The following is a 26016-nucleotide window of genomic DNA, read 5'->3' as shown; positions in this document are numbered from 1 at the left end:
CGCGCGACCTCCAACTCCCGCGACCTCCTCCAGCTTTGCTCCTCCCTCAGCTTCCTCTCCTCGCCGTCGCCGCTGTCCCCCATCGAAGACCTCCCCATGCTCGGTCCGCGAGGTCTCGCGACGCTGTACAAGATGCCGGTGAAGGTGGAGGTGGAGGAAGACCTGCATGCAGGTCATGGACGGGGTCCTCGTGAGCGACTCCAACTAGCACCGGCCGAGATCATCGTCGGGAAGACCTCGTTATTGGCTAGTGATGGCGGCGAAAATAGTCTCTAAAAAGATGCAAATTTGTCGATCGTGGGAGGAATCGGGTTTTTGCCATTCCGGGTCCAAGTGCCACGTCGCTCTCTCTATAGCGAGCGCAAAATGTGGGATTCCTCTCTCTCTCTCTCCGGTTTCTCAAACGCCCATCCATCTTCCCTTCTTTCTCGCCGTATCGTCAATCTTCTCTCCTCTCCGGTCTACTCCACCGGCGAGCCGAGGTCCAACGTCGGCTGACTCTCTCCCTATCTCTCGCATGTCTCCCACACGACCTGTAACGGGGGTTGAAGACGCCGTTGGAGAAATTCGATCGGCCTCCAAAGTGGGCGAAGACCGACGTGGCTGACTCGGGGAATTCCGGAAAACCTTGAGTTGGCAAGAGTTGGAAGGCCAAGGAGGATCGCGCGGATCCATGGAGGTGTGGAAGATGATCCAATTTCCAGCAATAGAACGGATGTCGCTCAGGTCGAGGATTCCATGTGTACATGTCAGACGATGACTTTAGAGAAGTCAAACTCGACGGTGGTGGTAGTGCTTCTTTATTTTTATTTTTATTTTTATTTTTATTGGTGGTAGTGATTCTTTATTATTGTTGTTATAAAATATTATTAGAGATTTTAATTTTTTAAGAAAATCCAACTTTATATGAAAATTTTAATTACTCTTTTTTGAAAAAGATTTAAATTTTATAAACTCTTTCTTAATAGTCTCGAATTGACTATTTAAATACTTGCATTTACCAAAATCCAATTGTTACATATCTAGTCAAACTTTAGGGATGATAGGTGCATGACCACATGCGCTTGCAAAATTATTTGACCCAATCATGCCATATCATGCCATGCACGTACACATAATATGGTAAGGCAAGGCGTAGCATGCATGCAAGCATGGCATGTATTATGCGTCTGTGTACTATCAAGCCATTACGACACGTCAGCACTAGTATATCATTAAGATCTTTATTAATAGAATCAGTTATCCAACCAAGCCTGTAAAAAAACTCCAGATCCCAGATCTCGAATAGAGTAGATTTGCACTGACTATGCCTTAGTGCTACTTCTCTGATAGATAGCCCTCACTAGCCTTCTTCCTCCTTCAAATTTTCCATTCAGTTTTCTTTTTCAATTTTTCCTAAGCCTATCTTATTTTCCTCCTAGGGTAACTAAGAAAATTCATTGGATCAAATCTCTACACAATATGCTTATGACAGGAGGTTTCAGACCGAGCCAGGTTTATTGTACCTTGAGGAGGTAGTGATGAAACTCATTCTTGGAGTAGTATCTCCACATACCTCGTTTCAGACATCTTCCTTCCAATTGATTTTACAATTTATTTTACTATTATTTTTTTGTAATTATTTATAAATCTTGTTTTATGTAATTATTTGTAATTTTTAGAAACTAGCATCCAGCAGATTTAAGATCTCCCACGCCCGGAGAACCTGAAGGTCGTGCAGAGAAGAACATCCCAGTACGCTAAGAAGAATGGGAGCACATTTACCCAGTTGATCCATCTGTATCATACTTTTATCTCCCAATGCCAGCATTCTCTCTGCATTAATATTTGCCCTCTTGCTCAGGAATTCTTCTCGTCTACTGGAGACTGCTTTCTGACCTCTCAAGTCGTATGGAAAAGCTATGTTTGAGGAATAACGACTGCATTGTAGAAATAAACCATACATCTGCTCAAACGACAGATCGACTATACCAATCATGTAATTAAAATTTATTGGTATTGCTTCCGATCTATGCTGCTTGGTGTAGTTATAGTAACAAACTCCAAGCGCATAAAAAATTCAGTATTATGTAAAGAAACTATAAATTTTGAGATTGGATTATTGTCTTATAGGGATAGCCGATCTCAGCTAATTAAATGGTCACAGAAAATAAAGAACTTGCTGATCTTTTTCCAAAATTAGTTGATTAATTAAAATTCAGCCGCTTCATTTGGAGCAGTAAGTCTTATGCAAGCAAGCAAGTGTAGAAGGATCAAATCCAACATAGCAGCTCTTCGATATTCTGTACTTTCAAGACCCATAGCCTCAAATAATAAGAGGATAATTGTAGATTGTGACAATCAACCTATAAACAGAATTTAACAGACTCTGGTTGAATGACCATCTCTGTCGGCCTGTGAAGTTTATGGGTGAAGGCATTAAAGTTCATGGGAGGTTGGATCAACATTTCAAGTGATATAAGCCGGCACCGCACTTTCTGATTCTTATTATAAATAAAATTGCATTTAAAACATTTAGTTCTTTGTTTCAGCATGGATTTTTCCATTAGAAACATTAAGTTCTTTGTTTCAGCATGGTTTGACACTTGTGCTAGTACATCTACCAGCACCAGCACCGAAGTTGAATCCCTGAGTTGAACATGTATAAGGAACAATGTGGTTCCAGAATGTAACAGTCTTCAACTCTTCAAATCAACAATTTTGCACCCCCACCCCCAAACCAATACCCCAAAAAGATGGGACTAAATTACCAGGTTGGCATTGGAACATTACAAAAAGCTTCTCCTGTCACCGCAAGAATTCTAGTGCAATCTGTAGATCTAACTTAACATAGCGACAGACGACAATGGATATACACAGGAGAGTGTTACACTGATGAATAATGTGGATGATGTTTCATGCAGCTCGAGCACCAGAATAAGGCGAGATACATAGGAAAAATATATACTGTTCTGAGACATGCACACAGCATATCAGACCCATCGATCTGTTCTGCTTCTATTTGCTGATGAAAAGATGATTGAGATGGTCATTATACGAACTAGTGGATCACCTCCACTTGCACCTAAGCACCATTCTCACAGGCCAGTGCCATTGTATGGCCGCAGATCATAACCGTGAGCGGCCACAGTCCCTGAAGCTAGCTGCTTGGACATAAATCTCATACTCTAGATGACGTCTCTACTGTCCGGCAGATGTGCACATATTTTAAGCTCTTCTAGTCTGATCTGTATGATCTTAAATCTAGGTGCAAAAGTCTATTTTGTACTTCCATATAATACCTGGGGTCACATGAAGAAAGAATGTTAGGATGAGCAGGCTAAATGAACCTTAGAACATATAATAGCAATTATGAAGACATCAAAAAAGAATTGCAGATACAGTAAAACAAAGTAGTGGCATGCATCTGTTATTGCATTTTATTTTCTTAAACATGATAGAGCAAACTTTGGGGAAGAAATTAAAGAATCAAGTGCCAATTATACCAACATAATGACGAGTGAGGCCTTCAGAAGAGTAAGCCCAAATACAACACAATCCATCCAGCCATGGAAAATACTGCAAAGATATGAACCCAGAACAAGACAGAAGCAGATTCCTTTCCGCAGCCTCTTAAAATGGCAACCGCACCTGCCACAATTTTTAAGATATATGTAATTACTGATGGATTTATTTCCTTGTATTCAACACTCGAACATATTACAAGTTAACTTCTTAAGGGACTAGGGAAAAAACTATCTAACCACCACATATCAAGGCTTTAATCAGAGGGCGTTTTGCAAGTTTAGGCCCTTCTCTTACGCCTGTATGTGAGGACTTGCAATGAAACATCGTAAAGCAAAGATGTTTCATAGATTTCTGATCCATGGAAAACTTCAAGTGATCAGATATGCTATACTCTAACCGCATGTTAGTTCCAAGCATCCAAGACTTGGAATGTATGAAAGACATCTAACCAGTGTCACAAATAATGGGCTATTATATATGCTGTTCTGCCAAACATATTCTTTGAAGTGTGATATCGTACCAGACAGCACAGAAGTGGGCATGCTATGCTGAAGTAGAAGGACAAATTTGAACATTTTGTCACCCTTTGGGAGGAATCCTAGTTTATCAGCTAAAGTGACAATGCCAAGACCTGCCGGAGGAACCAAGACCAGCCGCCCAAATACAATAGCAGCAGTTGTGCGAAATCCAAGCTTGGCAGTTCCTGCACCTGGACCTGAAGGAAATGAACTATTTAGTGAAAATTGCATTGTACTAGCTCCAATCAACAAAAGTCAAATATGTTGCACTTCAGGCACGAGGTAGGCACAGCTAAGAATCAAGAGACTGTCAACACTAACACTTCTGATTAGTGGTTGTAGAACAATAAGCGGAATTTTGGACTGAACTTTTAAGACCTTTGCACATGCTTCACAAAATTGGAGTATCGGAAGACAAACAAATTCCATTAACATGAGATGAATATAATATAGATATATTAGATGGAACGAGATCCATAAAAAAAAACTAGGCTGTCATTCAAATAGATATGCAGACATGAATGTTCAAAATTGGGTTACTTCAGTCATTCTCACAGAAATTATGATTTATATTGGTTGCTTCAAGTTTGCTTCCAAAAACACCATTAAATACCTGATTACACCCATTCATCTAGCCATTTTTGACATTAAACCTGATTGTTCATATGAGCTTCCTCAAATTCATACTAACATGACTGCTCAAGAAATTCTCAACTTCCACTTTGGAAGAACCAAAGATTGGGGTTTCCACCATACCATCTAATGGTAAGAACAAGTCGTATGCTTGCAAAACCATTGCCATCATATGTCATCTTATTTATAGTTTACTCTTAATTATTAGCTTGTTGAAGGACCCATGTGCTCAAGGTTCACTGTACCGGTACCGGCACCCATACCGGTGCCACACTAGCATAGTATCGGTACGGTACGGTATGAATTTTTTTTAGCGTACCAAGGGTCGGTACGCCGTACCGGTGCCGAACCGATATAGTATGATACGCCCAGTACCATCCTATTCGGTACGGCATACCATGTATGTGCTTAAGAAATGTTTTTAAAGCATTGATAGAATGATCTATGTGTGGCATAATGGCCACACTGGCTTGTAGTAGGTATCATACGAGAGTTGAAGCATCTGAAATAAGAACTACAATTCAAAATAATTAAATGTATCACCTGAGGAAAAATTAAGAAATATTAGAAGATAGATGAGCTTACCATCAACAAGGTTACCACCCAAAGCGAGCAAAATACACGGAATCATGGCTTCCCTGAGAATAGGACATTATTGTTAGAAATTTCCAAAAAGTTTATAACAAAGTAATCCTATTATCAATTTGACAAAATCTTTCTAATGGCCATCAATTTTATTCAATACCAAAATAAGGCCTACTTCCTTGAGTAAGGGTGTATTTTGCAAATTAATCAACATTATTATAAGCAATTATAGGCAATCTCATTGCAATCCATAATACAACCATTCAAAATTGAGTCAAATGAGTTCAAAATGTTGAAACTCATTATTGAATAATTACATAATAAAATATGTAACTAGGACTTAATGGCAACAAACCATGTTTAAAAAGTAAAAGAAGTGAAATTCTATTGTGAAGCATTTTCTCAAAATAAAAAATTATGAAATGTTAAAGAATTTTACATAGATCTAGGTCAAAGGTACAACATCACTTGTGACAAATCATATATCCTTTAAAATGATCTCATGATATTTTTGTAGGTCAACGCATTTCAGCAAACTATTTTTCCTTTTTTTCATATCACTACAAGCAAGTAATATATTATATTTCCAAATGCATTTAAGAAAATTATAAATTTTGTATGGTACTTTGTTAAGACTTGATATACATTGTTGACCCCTTCCCGAAGAGCTTAAGCTTTGGGGTTCTAGTAGTTCCTATCATGGTACTAAAGTGAAAGGTCTTGGATTTAAATCCTCATTCAAGCCAATCTTTCCTTATACCACGCGTTTATTGAGTCTTATTCTTTTGACTCGTTCCTAGTCGTTACTTTAATCATTCTTAACTCTTTACAAGTTGTTCTTGACACCCTCGTACAAGGTTCGCATCTTGGTATCAGGTGCTAAATCAATTTAGTACTGAATTGATATGGTACAGTACCATATTGTACCCGCACTTGCACGCAGAAGTTTACCGGTATAGTATCGGTTCGTTATTGTCCACTTTTTGATTTTTGATTTTTTCGATTGTCATGGTTTTTTTAAGATTTAGGAATCTTGAAAATATGATTAAGATTATTTTAATATTATTTTATTTTATATTGGTCCCAGTGACTGTATGATTGCTTGATGACCACAAGTCAAAATCTACCACATTCATTAACATGAATCTCTACTATTTTAAGATATAAAATATTATATATTTTTAGAGATATTAGTGATTTTTATAATTTAATTTTACTTCATATATGTGATAATTTATAAAATAATGTTAAAAATAGGCATGTTGTCATAGATTATATGCCCCAATTACCAATGCACATTGCCAAATTTTTCATGATTTTAGTTGAATCAAAAAAGTATTAAAGTTATTAATCACTTAAAATTTGATATTTATATTCTTATGCAAAACTGGCTGAATTACTTTGAAAATAAGCTAAATTATCTACATAAAATACTAATTTTAATATTTTATATTATTTAAATATTTTCAACTATTTTTAATTAAAAATTAATGTTTAAATATATAATATCTAAAAAATAATTTTAATTTAGTTTAATGTAGAATTCTACTAGAAATATTATATCTTTCAGTCCATAGGTATGCATAATCACCACTTACTTTTAAAATTTATTTCAATTTGGATTTAGATTCAGATAGTCATAACCATGCCGAAGTTTAAATAAACTGCTAAATTAACAAAAAGTAATATTCACACCCCAAACATGCTGCCCTTTTTGTATTTTTGAATTTTTATATTATTTTAAACCAAAATATATTTTTAAAATAGAAGAATAAATAATCAATGAAAGATCATGATTTTTTCTTCAATGCATAGATCATTCTTAGATCTATAATATATCATGAATTCATACCAAAATATAAAATTTCAACAGAATTTTCTTTTATTTTATCATTTTTGGCCTATTTTAGGCATGAAAGAAAAAAGAGAAGAATGAAGGGGACGGAGGAGATCATAGATAATCTTGGCTTAGATTGGGGCTCAAGACCCCAAAAAATCCCTTCTTCCTTAATTTTTCTCACCTTCCCATCCTTTCATTTATGTTCTCGGCAGAAAGATAGGCATTGAGATCCCTTATCCTCCCTTCATTTTCAGCGAGTTAATTCACAATTTCAGTTCTAGCTTATGGGCCTAGTTTTAAGAAAATACAACAAACTACACTTTGCATTATGCATAAAAGTGGATGAGTCTGGTGTAATGAATTACTCTTCAGCAGGCTAGTAAATGAGAAAGGAATAGTTGGTTTCATTTTGTAACTTGAATTAGCCATGTCTCTTAGCCACCGTCAAGAATGCAAGATTTATTTCCATTAAATAAGCACCATTTTTATACTACTTAAACAGCTCGCATGTTATGATAAAAACCAAATGAAAGGACATGATACCCGAGAATGAGGCAGCTGTCAGTGAAAAAGAAAAATGGAGCATCATCTGTAAGGATCAATTGTTTTAAGAAAGGTACAGCTCCAATAACAATTGCCAGGATCTGTTGCAATAACAGTGGTACAATTAATAAGAATAAAACCAGAAACTATATCCAGTCATACTCAAAAAAGCACATCCATAACAGCAGGAAGTACATTATAATGAATATTTAATAGAAAATAACAAACTTCACAAGAATCAGAATTTTTTAATCAACCATAAGAAAAGAATGCAACTGCTGATTGTCCCAATCCCTCTATGACCTATTTTTTCTTTTTCATGCATATACATTTGGACCTTTATGTAATGCGGAAGAAACCAACCTCAAGTAAGGACAATCACATTATGTAGCACAGTGATATCATTTAAAGCAAAGTCGGCAGAACCGTCTCGAACCGGGCAACAGAAATGAAAACTATTGCCGAAGGCGGAAAAGGAAAAGGAAAGAGAGAAAAAGAGAAAGCAAGCGAGGGAGCCAAGGAGAGAAAGAGGGAGGGAGGCCGGCGCCAGAACAACAAGGGAAAGCCGCAGCCACTGTTTCGTTCAAAACAGAAATCCAACCGTTTTTTTAATTCCGCAATCTTTAAGTGCCGACTTCACTTAAAAATCGCAAGTTTTTTAATTTCGTAATTTTTAAGTGAAGTCGGTGGGACTTAAAAATTACGAAATTAAAAAAGTGGTCAAACCCCTATTTCGAACAAAACAGAAAAACGACTGTGGCTTCCCCTTGCTACCCCGGCATTGGCCTCCGCCGGCCTCCCTCTCTCTCTCTCTCTCTCTCTCCTCTCCTCTCTCATTCTCCCTCTCCCCCGCCTATTCTACTGTCGGTATGGGTCCGGCACAGCACGACACAGGCCCGTACCGACTCGTCCCATCGAAGAACCGGTACCGGTTCCGCCGACACTGATTTGAGGACTTTTCCAATTCTCATCAACATCTACTTCTCTATAGAACACAACTCTAAGTTGAAAAGGCTTTAATTAAGAATAGCAGAGTATGACTGAAATTTCACGGTACAGGTACTGAAAATATCAATCATATTTTTATGTTAAAGGAACTGCTTACAGAAGCAATTATCGGGGCCTGAAAAATCTGTTTTAGCTTCAATTTTTCTACCAGATGGCGTAGCTGGCTGACTATCTGCATCAGGAGTTTCAGAGATTAAATATCAAAAAAAGAGAGCAAAGAAGAATTCTCAGTAGAAAAAGTATCATAGCTATTGCAACAATCATGAGATAAATTAACCAAACAAAAATTGTTTTTTGAAATAACTGCCAGATTGGTAACTATCTCATAACAAATGTCTGTGACAATGAATAGCTAGTATTTAACAAACATATCTAGCAAAAATGTACCAACAGTTTGTCAGGGACACTTTTCCTTCCATTTAGCATGTATGCAATCCTAATTGCTAAAAAAATACATATAATTTCAGAAACCTTGTGCTTTCCAGATGAATCATATTAAACTAAACTTTTCAACTTTAGCATGGCTATCATGACAATCTGTGTATGTGATTGTACTGTTGTCGGCCATAACAACCATCAGACTGCTTTGACTCCTTACTGTTTGTGGTTGCTGACCTGAAGAAATTTCTTATCTATCCCAATTTAGTTTGATCTTGACATATGACTACCAAATTTTAGCCCCAAATTTATTGATTTGGATGAAAATAGAAGATAAATATAAAAAATAGTAGAAGATCGTATCTAAAGTTGCAAATTTTGGAGCTGCTGCTATGATGTTGTCATTGGCCAACAAGAGAACTTTTTTTTTATTCTCCAGTAAGACAGGGTTGGCTGACGTAAGCCCTAAATTGCTGTTGCAAAGCATATCCAGATAGACTTCAACATGAAAAGTCCTATGGAGAAGACCACAACAGTCAAAAAGAGTTGGTCAATAGAGTGAATGACTTGGGCCTATTTTGATTGGTTGCTCTTTGTTCCGAACTTCTGATCAATTACAAGATGAAACCAGACAAACCCACCACCAAGTGCTTGGGTCAAAACTGACCAGTTTTAATCTGCAAGAGGACGAGTATTACTGAAAATCAGCAGTTTTGAAACCTTAACTTAGTTTTCTAGGCCAAAAACCTTTTTTCCCTGAATGAGATAGTTTCAGCAGAATGTCCAAAAATAGCAAAACAATATCTGGTGCAAGAAAATATTCTTACTGTGATCTACAAGTGTGAACTCAGTAGTCAGCACATACATCTATTTTTAATATGCTTTTTCAGTTTTTTGTATGATATCATAAATATATAGATATATTTGCATAACAAACTCTTTCCAGTATGTGTTTCCCTTGTTGAATTTAATGCTCTTTCATCTAACAATTGACCATTTCAATTAAGTAGGGTCAACCAAGAAAAGGGTCCTACAGATGTGGCTATAACCATGGCCTGTTGAACCGGCCCGTACCGGCCGATTCAGGGCGTACCGGACTGGTCCGGTCCCTGACAGGCCCGATTTGCCTGTGGAAAATGGTTCCGGCCCCTTTGGGGCCCGAACCAAGCAGTAAATCAGCCGAACCGGTGCAAACCGGTTCGCACAGCGCGCCCGCGCACGATTCCCCGTGCTGGGCAGCCCGCTCGCAGGGGCACGCAGCAAGAACCGCGAGCAAGCGGCGTGCCCATGGGGGCACGAGCTGAGAACCATGCTGTGCGCGCGATTCCCTGCATTGGGAACCGCACCCACGCGTAGGCCTTTAATGCCACAAAGTGGCATTTAAGCCATTCGGTGGCATCTAACGCAGGCGCGCGTGCGCCCGCCGACAATTTTTTTTCCCTTCCGCGCCCCTCTATTCGTCGGTTCAGTACCGGTTCAAACCGGTCCGAACCGGCATCGTACCGGTCCGAACCGGTATCGTACCGGTCCGATAGACAACCGGTACACCTACTGGTTCCGATACGGCGAACCTAGGCTATAACCAAACCACATGGGCCCCACTAAAGCCACTATACCATCTTCTTCATATCCTTGGACAAAATGCTATTCCAGACATGCATTTAGATATATTCAGTGAGTGATTAGGATCTCCATCACCTCTCATCCTTACAATACCACCTTACTATCTCATAAGCATGATTCCATGCACAAGTAAATAGGATAGCTTCACATGGAAAAGGAAAATGGTAGATCTGACCAGCATAGAAATTTCAATGCACATCAGAATAGCCCTCATCCACCCTTACCTGTCTTCCCATAATTTCATTGTGAATGTTCACGCCAGCTTCGTCCTAACATACCTCACACCTCAGTTCCTTTTCGCAGCATATCCTTGATTTACTATCTTTTCACGAGTGGGGAATTCAACTCCTGATCACTGGATTGAAAGATTGATTTCTGAGTCCACCAATAAAAGACTCTCTTGACCTGAATGATATCATGGTCAAGGATGAGTTTGTGATAATGAATATTACACTCTGGACATACATCCTTCTTGATGGAGTAGTTACACAATCATTGGGCACAGCAGTGATGCTGCAAGAATTAGCCAACCTGAATTCAGGCCTAATTCCAGTGCAGTTCAGGAGCTTTACAAGATGCCTCTTAATGAAGCATCGAATGTTTTGGAGATGGCGTCCATGGTCAAAGTTTTAAATCCCGTGGGATGGGACTATCCTGGGATTTTCCGTGAAAAATGCACCGCTGTCCTGTCCCATCCCATCCCAGGACAAGCCGATCGAGACACTTGGAGGATGGCGGGACAGTACTCTGTCCTGGCATACTGTGGGGCGTCACACTGTTTGAAACCAAGCCCATGGTACATTGAACAAGCAGGAAGAGATGGAGGCCAATAAGGAAATCCTAATAAAATAACAGTTCCTTGTTAGCATGCAAAGCTTCTCATTTGGAATTACAAGTACATTCCAACTTGAGTTTCTCTCATTGGATCAGAAAGGCTTTCATTAAGGAGTTGCCTGACTAAGGTTTAAACTAGTAAAGTAGGACTTTATGAGTTCAGTTATAATATGTATAATTTTGCTTTCTTATTTTAATTTTCATGAAGTTATGTCTACCAATTTTACCTTATACAGTTTTTATTTATCTGGATTTAATCAGCAGTTATTTTGAGCTTCAGAATCAACCAGATGACAATAAATACATTAAATTCCATTCTAGAACTTGGATAAAGAGGCACGTCAAGATTTATGGGGTTTGACTAGGTAACTAACCTAATTTGGCCCCAAATGAGCTTGGTGTACCAGATGTAAATTGCTTCAGATTTTGTGTATGCCTTGCAACTTGATCCAAGATCAACCATGCAAGTTTAAATTAGACTCAATATGATTTGAATTCATTATAAACAAATGAAATCATGGTCCCCGAAATCTATATTGGGAATTGGGATCCACACATAAAAATAGTCCAGCTATGTTAATTGATTGTTACATACTAAGAGCCATGTCACATCGTCAAGCAATATTTAACAAAACTATGCCATGTTGTCAATGCAGTAGAATATTTGTCATGTAATCTAAGCGGGACATAAACCTTCTGTTTAGAGATAAATCACTAATATGATAAGATCCAGGACCTAAAACCCCGTGATAAAGCACCTCTTAGAATAATTTGCTAAAAAATACACAATACTTGGAATTAGAAATTAAAAACACCATAAGGAAAAGAAGCATAAGGAACACGCACACACATATATGATCTTGAATCATGCATTCATAACTACAAGAAACACTAGGAAACATTCTTACTTTCCCCCCTTTTGAAGACTCTAATGCTATTGTCACAGGCTCCTCTGAAGTTTGTAAGGGCACTTGCTCGGGTACAGCATTAACAGGAGCCTTAGTTGGGAGCTTCTCCTCTTCAAGGGTATCAAATGTTTCTCCAGGGGGTGGAGCAAGCATCTGAAACACATAAGTGTACACAACAACTGCACCAACCTGCCATATTACCAACTTCAAATTAAAACATCTATATTGTAAATGAATACAAGGAAAAATGATAAATTACATATGCCTGCTGCTCCTGATACTTTTGTAGTTTTTGATCATTATCTCAATGAACCAAGTAGGGTTTTCCCTTCCTCTTGATGATTATAGTAGTAATAAAAACAATAAATGGCATTATGATGGATAAATGATCAAAAGAATAACTGAAAACTTTTTGTTTGTCCATGAAAGTGGCAGACTAACACATGAACTCATGCAAATGAGGTTTTTCTTGGCTGGTATAAGCTTATATTCACAAATTCGTAACATTACCAAAAAGATTCATTATTTCAATGACTAAGGTGTATGTAGCGATAATATGGAGCATTAACCTCCTATAAATCATTGAGACAAATTTAATTCATGTACCGCATGAGCACATTATTCAGAAGAAACCTAAAACTCTAGAGCATCAATGACACTTGACCATTTTTCTTTCCCCACTGTCAAAATACATATTCAAAATGGCCCACCAAAAGCAAGCATCAAACTTCATTATTATATTCGAATGGGAACACAACAGCTAAACTATAGAGATTCATCACCAAGAGTCAGTGCTACAGGGCCTCAAGAGAGTGAATTATACTGTCAGAATGTAAAATTGATAACTTCCTCTGAATTACAAAAGGAGGTTTGACCAAGGGGGGTGCATAATATTTAAATGCAGAAGCAATTTAGGTTTTGACTGGAGATCAAGGTTTAATTCAAATTTTGAGCATGTTTTGATAATCATTAACAATATTTATTTGGTGACCTAACCGAAATAGAGGGGATAGACCCAAGGTTAGCATCGGTACCGAAACTTGTACCGGTACCATTCTATTACAATGTTAGTATACGATACGGCCCGGTAAGGTTCGGCATACCGAGTGTCGGTATAGTATAGTACCATATACTGGTACGGTACGGTATGCCCACTATATGTTACCAACCAGTATGGCCAACCTTGGATAGACCTAACTATTTTGAACAAATTGAATCAGCTTAATCTATCAAACATTTGCATTGAATATCATCTACATGTGTGTAACCAAACACATCAACGGACTACACTAATTATGACTCATCATAAGACACTATAAAAGCTTTTCCCAATAATTATGTTAGCATCTGAGCTTACCCACTTTTGGGGATTACAAACATAGCGAAACACCAAGGGGAGAATTGAGGTAATATACATAATATTTACAACTTCCTTGCTTTAAAACAAATCATAGTTGCATATTTACTAGTTTCTATGTATATACTTTGTTTGTTATGCTGTATTCTATCTAATATTTCTCGTCTGTTATTGTTGGAAATCTTTTGATCTCAAGCTGAGCCACAACCAACTCCAGAATTAAAAATGTTTATCATTGACAAATGAGAAAGAACTAGTAATGAACCTTGGTCCAGATATATTCTGAAACCTATTTCATACATATAAATAACCTTTTCTTTCCCAAGGAGAAAAAGGAAAAAAGAAAGAAAGAAAAGAAGGAAGATGGTAGAGATATTGCTAATAAACATGAAAACATCCTCAGCGCTCAGGTAAGATTTAAGAATTATAATTTATATCATTATGAAATATCAGTCAGTGGAAGGTTAATTTTGGTACATAAGTAGAAACTCATAGGCATGCAGTTATCCAATTACTATTAACATGAATCCATATATAAGTTGTTGGTGTGTTTTATAGAAAATAAGATAAATCTATGGAGCTAAGTTGGTCCTTTATAAATTTATTGTATGTTTGTTCAGACACAATTTTTTATTGTGCTATATTGGACCTTCACATATAAAGGCATTGTAACATCATAGATCAACAATCAAGATCCGTTGTACCGGTACCGGTCGGCGTACCGGTGGCGGCCCGGACCGGTACGAATCGGATCCGTACCGGTCCCGTACCAGTCCGAACAGGTCCAAACCGGTCCCGTACTGGTTCTTCAACAATAAACTACCAGTACCGAATTCCACGCTGATCCGGTACGGTCTCATACCGGACCGGTACGGCAGACCATGTCAACAATGTTATTTTTTTACCTTTTGTGATATGGACTGCCACTTTATATTCTACCTTGTCCACTGCTAATGCATCGAATAAACATGAAAAAAGTTAAGCTAAACAGAAAAGAACCTTTTGCTTCACAATTTGAAAAATTATCAAATCTGCTCCATTTTTGCTTCATTCTATAGATAAACATGCATTAGCTGACACTACATAAGAACGGGTAAAATGTTCGGAACAAATTTCTCTTTTGCATTCATAAAATGAAGCAGAAAAAGGGCAATTGTATGAAGACAAATACCACAGAATAAGAACGGCATGCTGTATTTCCTCAAAAAAAAGGACCACATGTTATTAACTGATACATAACTCTGAAATTTGCATCTGCTCATAATAAGCTTTACTGATCTAATGAAAGAAACTCTCACTCTCATATTCACTTATTGGGGAAGATACGAAAAAACTTGAATCATTTACTTTTCAGAAAAACAAATCGGACAGGTTAACGAGACAAGCAAACATGGGTCCATAACACTTTATCGACAAGAGTACTTGTGAAGCAACGAGAGCAAAAAAATTAATAATTTGTATTTGTACTTAAGAAGAGAGTCAGCACTTACCCACTGCCCAAATGAAATATATGCATTTCCATCTTGGCTACATTTGTTAGGGTCACCAAATGGATTGGATTCATCTCGGCATAAAGCTGCAATAAGCACAAGAGGTATATTCCCGATGTTCCCTGAATTCAAATAAACGATTCGTTACTCGAAAGAATGCATACTGCAGTGGAATGTTGGTAGGGCATAGTCCATAAGTCATTTATGGGGAGAACACACTTTCATGCATAACAAGCAGCAAAACATGAAATACTATGTTTTCTTAGTGCATTATTGTGAAGAAAAAGATGACAGTAAATATAATATTCAGGTTAATGGTTGAAATTGAGAGATCCATTACCGAGTCAAGAGATCATTAGATTGAGGTATAAAATAGCTTAACTTCATAATAAAAAACTTCATCATGAAGACAATGGAAACACTTAAGAAAAAAAGAACTATCTCAATTATAAATATGCACATGAACTCTTGCCAATTAAGCAACTAATATTTTTATTTAAAAAGTATATGATATTCAATCAATAAAACAGACACACACAAAAAACCCCAATGTGTACTGGTTCCATCCAGAAGAATTGCATGACTGCCAAACCAGTGATAATGGCAGATTCAATTTATAGCATGCTCCAATGTAAGTTATTTATTAAAAGAGAAGTTCAAGGTCCATAATGCTCCAACTGGCCAGCCCTCATACCTTGGCTGCTGTTGCTTTCAGTTACATATTATGGGATGATTGAAAAGGGTTGCTTCATAAATGCTTTGCTTCCTAGGACTAATCCCTAAAACTTATTGTTGACTGCATGAAGAAATAAATCTGTCAGAAAATATTATAAGTGAATCCTACTGATCTCATTAACTTTCACTTTGATTCATCAAATCATGTCATTTATCTAGTAATCTATTTCTTTATGAAAGCAACGGATCAAGCATAAGTTGTCCTCCCTTGTTATTTTCGTTCATCTGTTTAATTAACTTTCAGGCGATGTCCATACTAAGTGTCAGCCCGAGCCGTCTCATTCTCTAGATAGTTGAGATCCACAACCCCAACTTTTCAATTGCACATGCAGTGCAAACGTCAAACACAACTATACTCGAATTTAAACTGCAGAAGTATAAAATGAAATATCTCAAACATCAAGATAGCTCAGTCATTATTGTATATCTGATATGCTGGCAAAGAGGAAACACAATTACAAATGCAAAATTTGAAAGGAGACGAAATAACAATGCTTTTTGTCATACTCTGAAAGAAACTTACCAATTCCAATATGTATGATAGTGAACTTGAAATATGGATACGGGGGTCGAACAACACATGCGACAACAAAACCAATTAAGGATCCTGATATTGTAGCCATAACGACATTGACAGGAATATACCACCTGCAATTAAGTCCAGGCAATTAAAGAGAATGAACCACAGCAAAGTAAAAATGAGCATTCAATGCTGGAAAAAAAATTATTGGCCAATAAAAGTTGCAACACAAATTTACAAGAGAATCCCTAGAAACATCAAGTCATATCAAATGCTTTATTTCCAAAAATAGTTCTCTAATACTAGTATTTCCTATTGGACACCACCCCTCCAAATGCACCCCCAATAGAGATAGTAGGGGGAAAACTAGCATGCTTCTAAAGAGGGGTGGGGTTTTATTCCTGCTAATGGTCTTTCACATACCCTAAATTACCTTTGCCATGACTTCACAATTAGTTAAAACTGGGTTGGCTTTACGAGGGGAAAAGGTTCTATAAATCATTTATTGATATATGTAGCCAGCCACCTATCGACTGCTTAAGACTTAATGTTCCACCTTAAGGTTGAGATATGTTTCTAAAAGTCGCAAATATTTTGTGACCTTTGCATCAACTTCTCCCTCTTACTCTAATACATGTATGTGCGCTTGGTTATTAATAGAAGATCCATTAAATGCTTGCTAAGAAACTTCATATTTCACCAACAAATCAAGAAAGAATTTATAGAACAACATCACATACTATCACAGATTGCTTTAAAAGATAAGTCAAGAAGCATTCTTACCACTCCAATAAATTTTCTAGAGTAATTGCTCTTCCAAGTTGAGAAAATATTAGACAAGGAAGGAGGAGAGTAAACACTAGCTGCAACATATTATCAAAACAGGCTGTTAACAACCCTGATGGAGAATATGGCAAAAATTTGGAAAGAAATCAGAAGTTTTTGACAAATTAATGATCAAAAAGCAATACTCTAATGAACATGAATTATAAAACAGTAATGCCTGCAACAAACTTGGCTCTATTTATCAAAATTAAAGCACCTCAATGATGACTGGACTCTTTACATGTGCCTGTAAACTTCTTATGTGTATCTTATGTATATAAACCAAAATATTGATGGTCACTTGTTGCTAGATGCATATGTCAAGATGAGAGATTTCCTTTGCAGTTATTGGAAGGTCTCCAAAAATATCTTACAGTCTAGAAATCAAAAATGAAAAAATTGACCTTATTCTAGCATGCAAAAGGAAAGGCGAATATAACTTACATTAACATGCAATCAAAGGAGACCCTTGAGATACATCTTACTAATTATATACATGGGACCCAATTAGTGGAATGATAGTGTTTGATCAAAAGAGTTGCACTATTACTTTGGTATTCTGAGGGGCACAGGATGGTCTACAGTATCAGCTTGAAGAATTGCCTACAACCAGTGAGATGGCTTCTGAAAGGCACATAATCCAAGTCATGGTGAGACTACACCAAAACATTGCACTGACCTGAATTTGGTGGACCCCACCTGCACTTAATTAATGTACAAGATCCATGAGAAGGTCCCCATCATGGAAAAATATTACACTACAAGAATCAATTATTTTAAGGAGTGATTCTTAGCATCCAACTGACGACTCGAGAAAATTTTTTAAGACTATGGTAGGTGGCTGAGAAAGTGTAGGATGGAGATGCAAGAAAAACGACATATTTTTCTCCATCTAGGCACACTTAACCCCATTGTCACCCGTTTTTATTTCCTTATCTTTCTCAACAACCATATATTGCCTGAACAGTAGTGCCATCACAGGTAATGAATAAACAAGCCAACTTTCTTTACCCGCTGCTCCCTCTGTTCTTCTTTCCACGCCGACCCATTAGATTCCATTTTAACCGGTTTCATACAATTCCAATATTGTTTAAAATATCAAATTGACCTCTTTAAACTGCTCTCTCTCTCTCTCTCTCTCTCTCTCTCTCTCTCTCTCTCTCTCTCTCTCTCTATGCGTGCACGTAGATAAAACATTTTGAGAGGAAAAAAAATGTATTAGCTTTTTACTGGAAGTTCGAGAAGTGAGATCCTAAGTAAGTTCAATTTTAATGAAAAATAATTAATTATTTAAATGATGGAACAAAGTGAGAAAAATGGAAAAACTTCTTTTTACTCCTATTTCCTTTTATCATAAAGCTATTAATAGAAATGAAGAATTTGAAAAATTAAGTTCTGCTTACCCCATTAAGAAGCTTACGGCCATTTGCAGGAAGGATATTTATATACTTGGAGGCCATGAGACACCCCATAAAGCACACCGTAAAGACCTTCGCAATGGGCAGAATAGCAAACTTCGTCGTGGCAAGGATGGATTCCCCTCCGCCACTCTGGGTTTCCATCAGGATGGACAACAGAGACTTCTCCATTTTACCTCTAATGAATCCCTAAACCCCAGAGACGCAAATCTCTACGGATACACCACACAAACTCCAAACTCACCAACAAAATCGTGAAAGCTTTTGGAATTTCGAATTCAAGAAAAACGCCCCTCCAATACCGTACCAATTCTAATGCTTATTCCTGCAAGAAGAGCGGTCACTTTGTTAATGAAAAATATAAAAAAAAAATCATTTTTTTTACTAATAATAAGTTTATCAAGACATATTTAGAAGTAAGGAACCTCTAAAGCAATTTATTAGACGCCCGCATAACCTAGATAAATACACAAAATTCTATTAATGCAAGAAAATTTCCAGTAAAATCATCATATCTTCGTTAGATGTTTACGAAACTAAGGGTAAAACACCGCAGAAACAAACATCAAATCCTCGAAAGAAATCTGAAATACCCAAAAGCTTCATTCATCCTCAAAATGATTCTATCCTCTCTCTGACTCTCGCACTCACTCTTTCTCTTCTTGGAGACAACAACCTTAAAAGCAAACCCCACCGCCAAAAATAACAAAAACAAAAACATAAAGATACAAACAAAGAACAAAGAATTCGGCTCCATCCTCAACAATATAAGTAACAAATCTCCATTGCTGACAAAAATACTTCCCTAGCACACACAAACTAATCAACAACTGAGGAAAAAAAAACCTAAATTTGAATAATACTTCCCAGATTCTCGAGTTCTAGACCTATTCTCTCCCAAAGAGAATACCTGGACAACAAGAACTCAAACCAGTGCAGAAAAATCCTCTTCCACGTCCAAATTTTAGAGAGTGCCCGAATTTTTACTCCCCTCTTGGAACCCTAAATAAATTGATCTTCGAAGAGGCGGGAGGGGGGGAAAGTAGAACGAGAGATCTTTCGAAGATTCGCTCGCTGTCTTCCGGCGAGTCCTCTCCAACGGCCAACAGCCTGCTCTTGGAACTCTGAGACCCGAGAACCGTTCCCGTATGTAAAATAAATACGGACGCGGTCCAAAAGTTCTGGATTGCCCCTGGAAGCTTTAGAAAATAACGATTTATGCCACTAAGTACAAGACCGAACGACTGCCCATAAAATTATTTTGAGGTTACGTCACGGTGGGACCATGTTATCTCTGTTTCTCCAACTTGGCGTCTTCCAGGAGGGCAGGGATCTTCCCCTTTGGGAGACTTTTTTTTTTAAAAGCAGAATACTAAAATAAAAAAAAGTATTAAATAGATCAAATCCATCCTAGATCTAGCATCATCATCCAAGCACATGTTGCGCTTTTATACATATAGAGAGGATGGTTTCATCTTAAATTCACTAATCCAGCTAATAATTTTTTTAGTAAAATAATTCATTATATATATTGTAAAAATAAAATAAATATATAAAATGAAAGAAAAGAAGAGGAAAAAAATTTTAAAAAAAAATCAAAAGAGAAAAAAAAAAAAAAAAAGCTAGCAGCCTAAACAAGTAGAGCCTAAAATTTAATGCAAATGAACATAAAAGCTGTCATACAACAAATATTTCCATCTTGAAAATAGTTCACATGCATGCTCAATAATCTAAATTCAAAATTTAAATGGAGCAGTCAGAATCCTCACTCTCCTTACCAAGTGGCCTAATGGAGGTGTGAAACCCTCTCCTCCATGTGCCAGTTCTTAGCCGCCTCTACTACTATCTCCATATTCATCATCTGACAACCGCTCTCCAAGTCTATTGCTTGTTGGATTCTACTATCTCGAGTCTCTCGATTATTTCTTAAAAGACCTGCACCATTGCTTACATGATCGTCTTTTGTATCTGTGTCCACAACTCGAACCACCACCTGATGTACTGTTTCACACACTGACCACCTTGGTTATCTTGTCTCCATTACTCGATCATAACTCATCGGGCACTACTGTTGGCTGAACTCTAGCATTCTAGGACTCCGCCGATCCGACTATAATCGAACTTTGCCGCTTGTTGGGCCTCTACCGAGCTGCTATTTTTTTAATAAAAATTAGTTGTTTAATTTGGATTTTTTAATAGAAGTTTAATTTGGGTTCAAAATGCTAATTTTGTATTTGGTGATTCATGAAAATACTATGAATTGGAGCTATTTTATAAAAGTTCAAGTAGGAATCAGAGATTATAAAACAATAACATATAACGCCTCTATTTTATCCTTTTCCGAAAATTTAAGATATAACAGTGCAAGCTGTCAATATTATTAAGGGGTGCAATGGAAAAGTAATACTCAGAGGCGTATTCGATGCTACCCCAAAAATTATATATTTCTGAAACTTTGAAGACAAAAAGGCACTTTCTAAAGAAAATGAGTATTTTATAATATTATCTAAAAAGTATTTCAATGGAAAGAAAAAGTTGAAAATGCTTCAAAAAAAATTAAGAAATCTAGTTTCTGACGTCTTCTTAGATAAAAGGAATTTTAAAATTGTAAAGAAATGCCGCACATCAACTTTTGTGAGATTTCTGTGCTACTTTAGCCCAACTTTTTCCGCTCTCTTTTCTGTAGTCCAGTCTATTCCACCGTGTTTCGATCCACTTTAGCCCAACTTTTTTCCGCTCTTTTCTGCAAGCCAGTCTATTTCACACTGATCCCACTGAAGAGAACAAAGGTTTTTCTTCAATTTACTTAAGTTAAATCTCTCAAAAAATAACTAAAAAAAATCAAAGGTAAAGCTTTAAGTTTTTTTTTTTCAATGATGGATAAAAAAAATAAGATACATAGCCTCTATTTATAATCTGAGTTCCGTCCTAATACAATTTAGGTCGGATTTTCCTTTGTAAACCTATTAAGACTTTCTTTTCTAAAATATATATTACTAGTAAAAAATTTCTAAAAAAGACAAAAATTTTGAGAAGGTAGATCTCGACTTCTACATTAAATTTATCTTACGCTCGATCAAAGTCTTACCCGAAAACAAAACTTTCGATTTAACCGGTCCGTTTCAGGGTCTAAATGGTAGAATTTTATCCTAATTCAACCTCTTAGCTAGTTGTAGATATCGAAAAGATATCCCATTTTTGAAAAAAAATCATCTCAATCGAACATCATATGACCAAATTATGACCTCCAGCAGTTTGACACGTAACTCAGCTTTCTAGTATAGCAAATCTTGCTTCTGAATTCTGTCCAGCCCTGCGCCTAACGATCAAAATATTCCACATCGAGTTTACTGATCCACCTGAATATTCGTAATGACCAAAGTAATCCACATTAGGTCTGATGATTCTACTAGTTATCCATAGTGGCTAAGTCTAGTGATTCTTTTAAATACTCGTAATGGCCAAAGTATTACACATCGAGATTGGTAATCCTCCTAAATACTGATAGTAGCCAAATTGTTCTACGTCGTGTTTAGTGATCCCCTTAGATACTCGTAGTGGTCAAAATGATCCACATCAAGTTTGGCAATCCTCTTAAATACTTATAGTAGCAAAAGTAGTCCACGTCAAGTCCAGTAATCTTTCTAGATCATACTGTGGTTTGATTAAAAGTTTTCTTTATCTTTTAATTGCATCGGCAAGTGGGCAGAATACGGCTCTTAAAGGGCAGAGGAGGAATCAGCTATTTTGCATGTGAATCTCAAGTTTGGACAGCTATCTTTAACTTATTTTAAGCTAATGAGTACCAAAAAATAAGTACATGCCCTGCATCAGAAACATAATAGATATCAAAACTTACAGCTAGTCTAGATGCATCCAGTTGCTGGCATGATGCACAAATGTTAGATCTAATCAACTCTGCTCCAATGGGCTCTGATAACAATGATTAGTTTGGTGATGGGTCAGGTCAGCTTCCAAATTGTGACGAACTCCTACGTTCCCAAAACGAAGGTTGGAAAGGCCGGACTTTAGTTCATGTAGGCCCGAACGAGCACCATCGTCTCTCCAGCCATGGAAAACTCTTAAAGACTTTAATGCACGAAAATGATGTACAATAGGAAGTTGCCTGGGAAACTTCTCATCCCATTTAGCAAACAAAATTCTGGTGGCAAAATTAGCCGCCTGGGAGTTCCATGCGTCCTCTCGTTGCTTCTCGCCAGGGCTGAAACGAGACACGACGAAGGTGGGTTCATTGGTTCCGTTGAATCTGGCCATGTTTTAGGATTCGTCTGGTTCGTGGAAAGAGGAGGAAGGAAAAAAAAAGGAACGGCAAAATGGGCCAGTTTTGTCGGCGGTCGGACAGGACAAGGAAGGTGACATGAGGGAATATCACGGCAGGATTTTTCCAAAATGTGGTGGGGCCCGTGATAGGGGTAGATTCCGTGGAATTTGCAAGGTGGCGGTCAGGTTAAAGGAGATGAAAGTGCTCGATATATCCCTTTGTGTATCCCAACCCGGGCTTTGGCGACCCTCAGCGGGTGAAACGGATGATCATACCCTTCAGTAATAACCAGGATTCTTGTGTGGCTTTTCTGTCTGTTCTCTTCTTGATATCTCGTACTGTAACCATCCAAGTCCAAATTTTTAGAGATGCGCATCTCTACAAGCTTAATTGATAAATAGAGGAGTGTGTTTGGTAGAAGTCTTAGTTCATCTTGATATGGTAGTAACTGCATTTTTTCTTGATCTGATTGTAACTGCATCTTCAACTTATTTTTTTGATCAAATTGCATCTTTAACATCAATAGAATATTTGATTTTTTATAGTTATTTCATAGCACATTAATGAATTGGATTAGATTTTGTCAAATTCTGTGTGTGTGTGTGTGTGTGAGAGAGAGAGAGAGAGAGAGAGAGAGAGTTGCTAGTGAAAGTTGCAAGAGAAAAGTTACATGACTCCTATGCATCTTTTATAGTGTAAAATTGCCGTCAGCACCACTTAAGAATAATGATTTACTCTACTCCATTAGATATCCGACTTGATCTGATTTTAATGGGGCAGATTTTATCTGACCAATAGTAAATACTGGGCAAGTGTGAGCAATGGTAAAGTCAGGCCCAAACCTAATCTAAACATACACAACTCTTCATGAATCTCCTCTCCATCCTTTATTCCAGTGCTCTACTCATTAGAAAGATTGAATATGTAAAAAGTTACATGCCATTATACTTAGTTGTTCATATCTTAGTTAATTACGATTTTTAATTTAAAGGACATTAAAATTAATAAAAAATAATATTTTTATTTGTTATGTTTCTATTATTATTGAAAATTTAGTTTGTTATGCTTCATGCCTTCAACTCTTTTTAAATATTGTGTCAAGTACTAAAATTATTTTTATATTCTTTCTTCTTTGTTTGACTTGTATGTGGGATGAAAAGAGTTTTGTAGTTTTACCCGCCTAACCTGTGTAATCTATCTAATCTATCTTGTCTAACTCTATTTGCCCTATTTGGTCCTATCTCGAGATGAGTATGAGATGGATAAAGATAATAACCTATCCGACTTGTTGCCATACCTAACACCACTAAGTTGCAATCTTATTAAGATGCAAACCTTTTTATTTTTTGAGAACAGTATTCATTGTCAAGCAAAATAAGAAAAAAAAATTATATAGTTTATTGAGATAATGATAGATAGAAAAAGCAAGAAATAGTTTTCTCAAAAAAAAATAAAGAAAATAAACAGTTGATCCTTATGACTTTCTTTAAAAAAAAATCCCTCTAAACACTTTCACTCCATTTCAAAGTTCTAATCTCTAACTGTATCCTTGTGAACCACCACACTTCAAAAAAAAAAAAAAAATCCCTCTAGAGCAGGAGAACAAAAAGAGAAAGATGAAAGGCAAAATGTACTTGATAGAACTTAGACGTCTTCAAGAAGATTCACTAGTTTATAGTATAAATCATGACATGCCCACAAATCCATGGTATGGTATGTTTATATCTCCAAAATATGAACTATAAAATATTATTTTAATTGAACGAACAGTGGTAATGTCAACTAATGGCCATTATTTCTATTATTCTTTCAGTTTGACTGTACGGCCCTAAGACGGTTTGTAGCTGAGCTCTCTGATATAAAGCAGGACTACCTTTGGTGAAAAACACAAGTTCGGAACTTCAGATAATAATAGATGCAGTTGAATACAAGCTTTCAAGATAATATCGCTCTTCCATCTCATGTCTCTATTGCTCTCATGGAGAGCTGAGAGGTCAATGTGATAACATCATCAAGTGAGTAGTGCCACTACCTAGACCTCTTATTTCATAGATTTTTGATGGTTCTCTTCCCGTTTCTTGTGCAACCAAATAATCAAAGAGAATTAATCAACCTAATAATATTAGACAGTGTTATGTCCTGCCTTAGAGCAATTTAAAGAAAACATGAACTCTCTAAACAGCCACATAGAAAGATTATTCCTCTCAATGCCGCCCCCATTTTGGCATGTTTGGTCTGTAATCAGAATCAGAATCAGAATGGATTAGAAAGACAATCAAAACGATTATATTCTCCGACATGTTTGGTTTGTGATTGAAATCAAAATAATATTTTAATACTATAAAAGAGTGGGAACTAAGTTTTGGAGGATTGTGGCATCTTATTCTTTTCTAAAATGAGAATCAGAATGGAATTCTTTTCAACTAAATGGCCAGAATGAAATTTATTCCTTCTTATCTCCATTCTGGAGTCTAACTTTTCTAATCAAACATGCTCTAAAGCTGGTGTCTATGCTATTTTCAGGAATAGCAATGACCACAATGCACAGAAAATTTTTGCTTTGAAAAATTAGACCCTCTCCGTGAAGTACAATGCAAAACGTACCAGACCATCTCAACAAGTCCTCGGAGAAGGATGGATGTCGTTGGCATGGAAGAAAACGAAGTAGCAGGAAGTGGACATGCATATGTTATTTAGTCTTGCCACGGGAACAACCGTAGCTAGTTAAGTGCCATCTTTAGTGATGTTGATGCCTTTGGGCCTCCAAAATGACCTGCTTGTCTAAACTGCCTTAGAAGTCTAATTCTTCCAGCACATTAGAATGTGTCCACGTATATCTATATCCATATCCAATCCAACCACGAAGCAACAGTTACAAACATGGGGACTAAAAGCTGAAGAAAATTCAAGTGATGCAAGCGTGGTTGCGAGTGTTGCTCTGTAGTTGGACCGATCCACCGCTGAGCTGGTGGACCTGATTCGACTAAATTTGATGGGAATCATCTGGTCCCC

At 36.9% G+C, this 26016-nt stretch overlaps 1 protein-coding gene across 3 annotated transcripts; it reads right to left on the bottom strand.

The window, feature by feature from the left end:
* Positions 1-2736: 2736 nt before the first annotated feature.
* LOC120112719 (protein PIN-LIKES 6-like) lies at positions 2737-20143 on the bottom strand. Of its 3 annotated transcripts, none has more exons than XR_016398326.1 (12): positions 19633-20143; positions 18708-19047; positions 17263-17342; positions 16483-16607; positions 15225-15346; positions 12378-12566; positions 8732-8806; positions 7627-7727; positions 5244-5296; positions 4028-4222; positions 3360-3630; positions 2737-3319 (listed from the first exon to the last, which is right to left on the bottom strand). XR_016398326.1 is itself a non-coding variant. In XM_039132369.3 (12 exons), the coding sequence occupies exons 2-11, from the start codon at positions 18891-18893 to the stop codon at positions 3509-3511; spliced, it is 1248 nt and encodes a 415-aa protein (XP_038988297.1). In that variant the 5' UTR covers positions 18894-19047; positions 19633-20143; the 3' UTR covers positions 2737-3281; positions 3486-3508. The 3 variants fall into 3 exon arrangements, 2 of the variants coding, with proteins under 2 accessions (XP_038988297.1, XP_038988298.1); XM_039132369.3 differs by having other exon boundaries at positions 2737-3281; positions 3486-3630; XM_039132370.3 differs by having other exon boundaries at positions 2737-3281; positions 3490-3630.
* Between the last annotated feature and the right edge of the window lie 5873 nt (positions 20144-26016).

Source organism: Phoenix dactylifera, chromosome 14, assembly GCF_051530095.1.
Source record: "Phoenix dactylifera cultivar Ajwa chromosome 14, Ajwa_hap1_PhDact_Kaust_v1.1, whole genome shotgun sequence".
Classification (NCBI taxonomy): domain Eukaryota; kingdom Viridiplantae; phylum Streptophyta; class Magnoliopsida; order Arecales; family Arecaceae; genus Phoenix; species Phoenix dactylifera.
Note: the sequence above shows the minus strand (reverse complement) of the source record. Positions and strands in the feature narration are given on the sequence as shown.

Bases quoted from the DNA above. Each gene is read 5' to 3' on its own strand.
- LOC120112719 (XM_039132369.3), bottom strand. From the start codon at position 18,893: ATGGAGAAGTCTCTGTTGTCCATCCTGATGGAAACCCAGAGTGGCGGA. The intron at 15,347-16,482 runs GTAAGTTTCTTT...ATTTGAATTCAG, and splicing joins TATCATACATATTGGAATTG to GGAACATCGGGAATATACCT. The intron at 4,223-5,243 runs GTAAGCTCATCT...CATTTCCTTCAG, and splicing joins GGGTGGTAACCTTGTTGATG to GTCCAGGTGCAGGAACTGCC.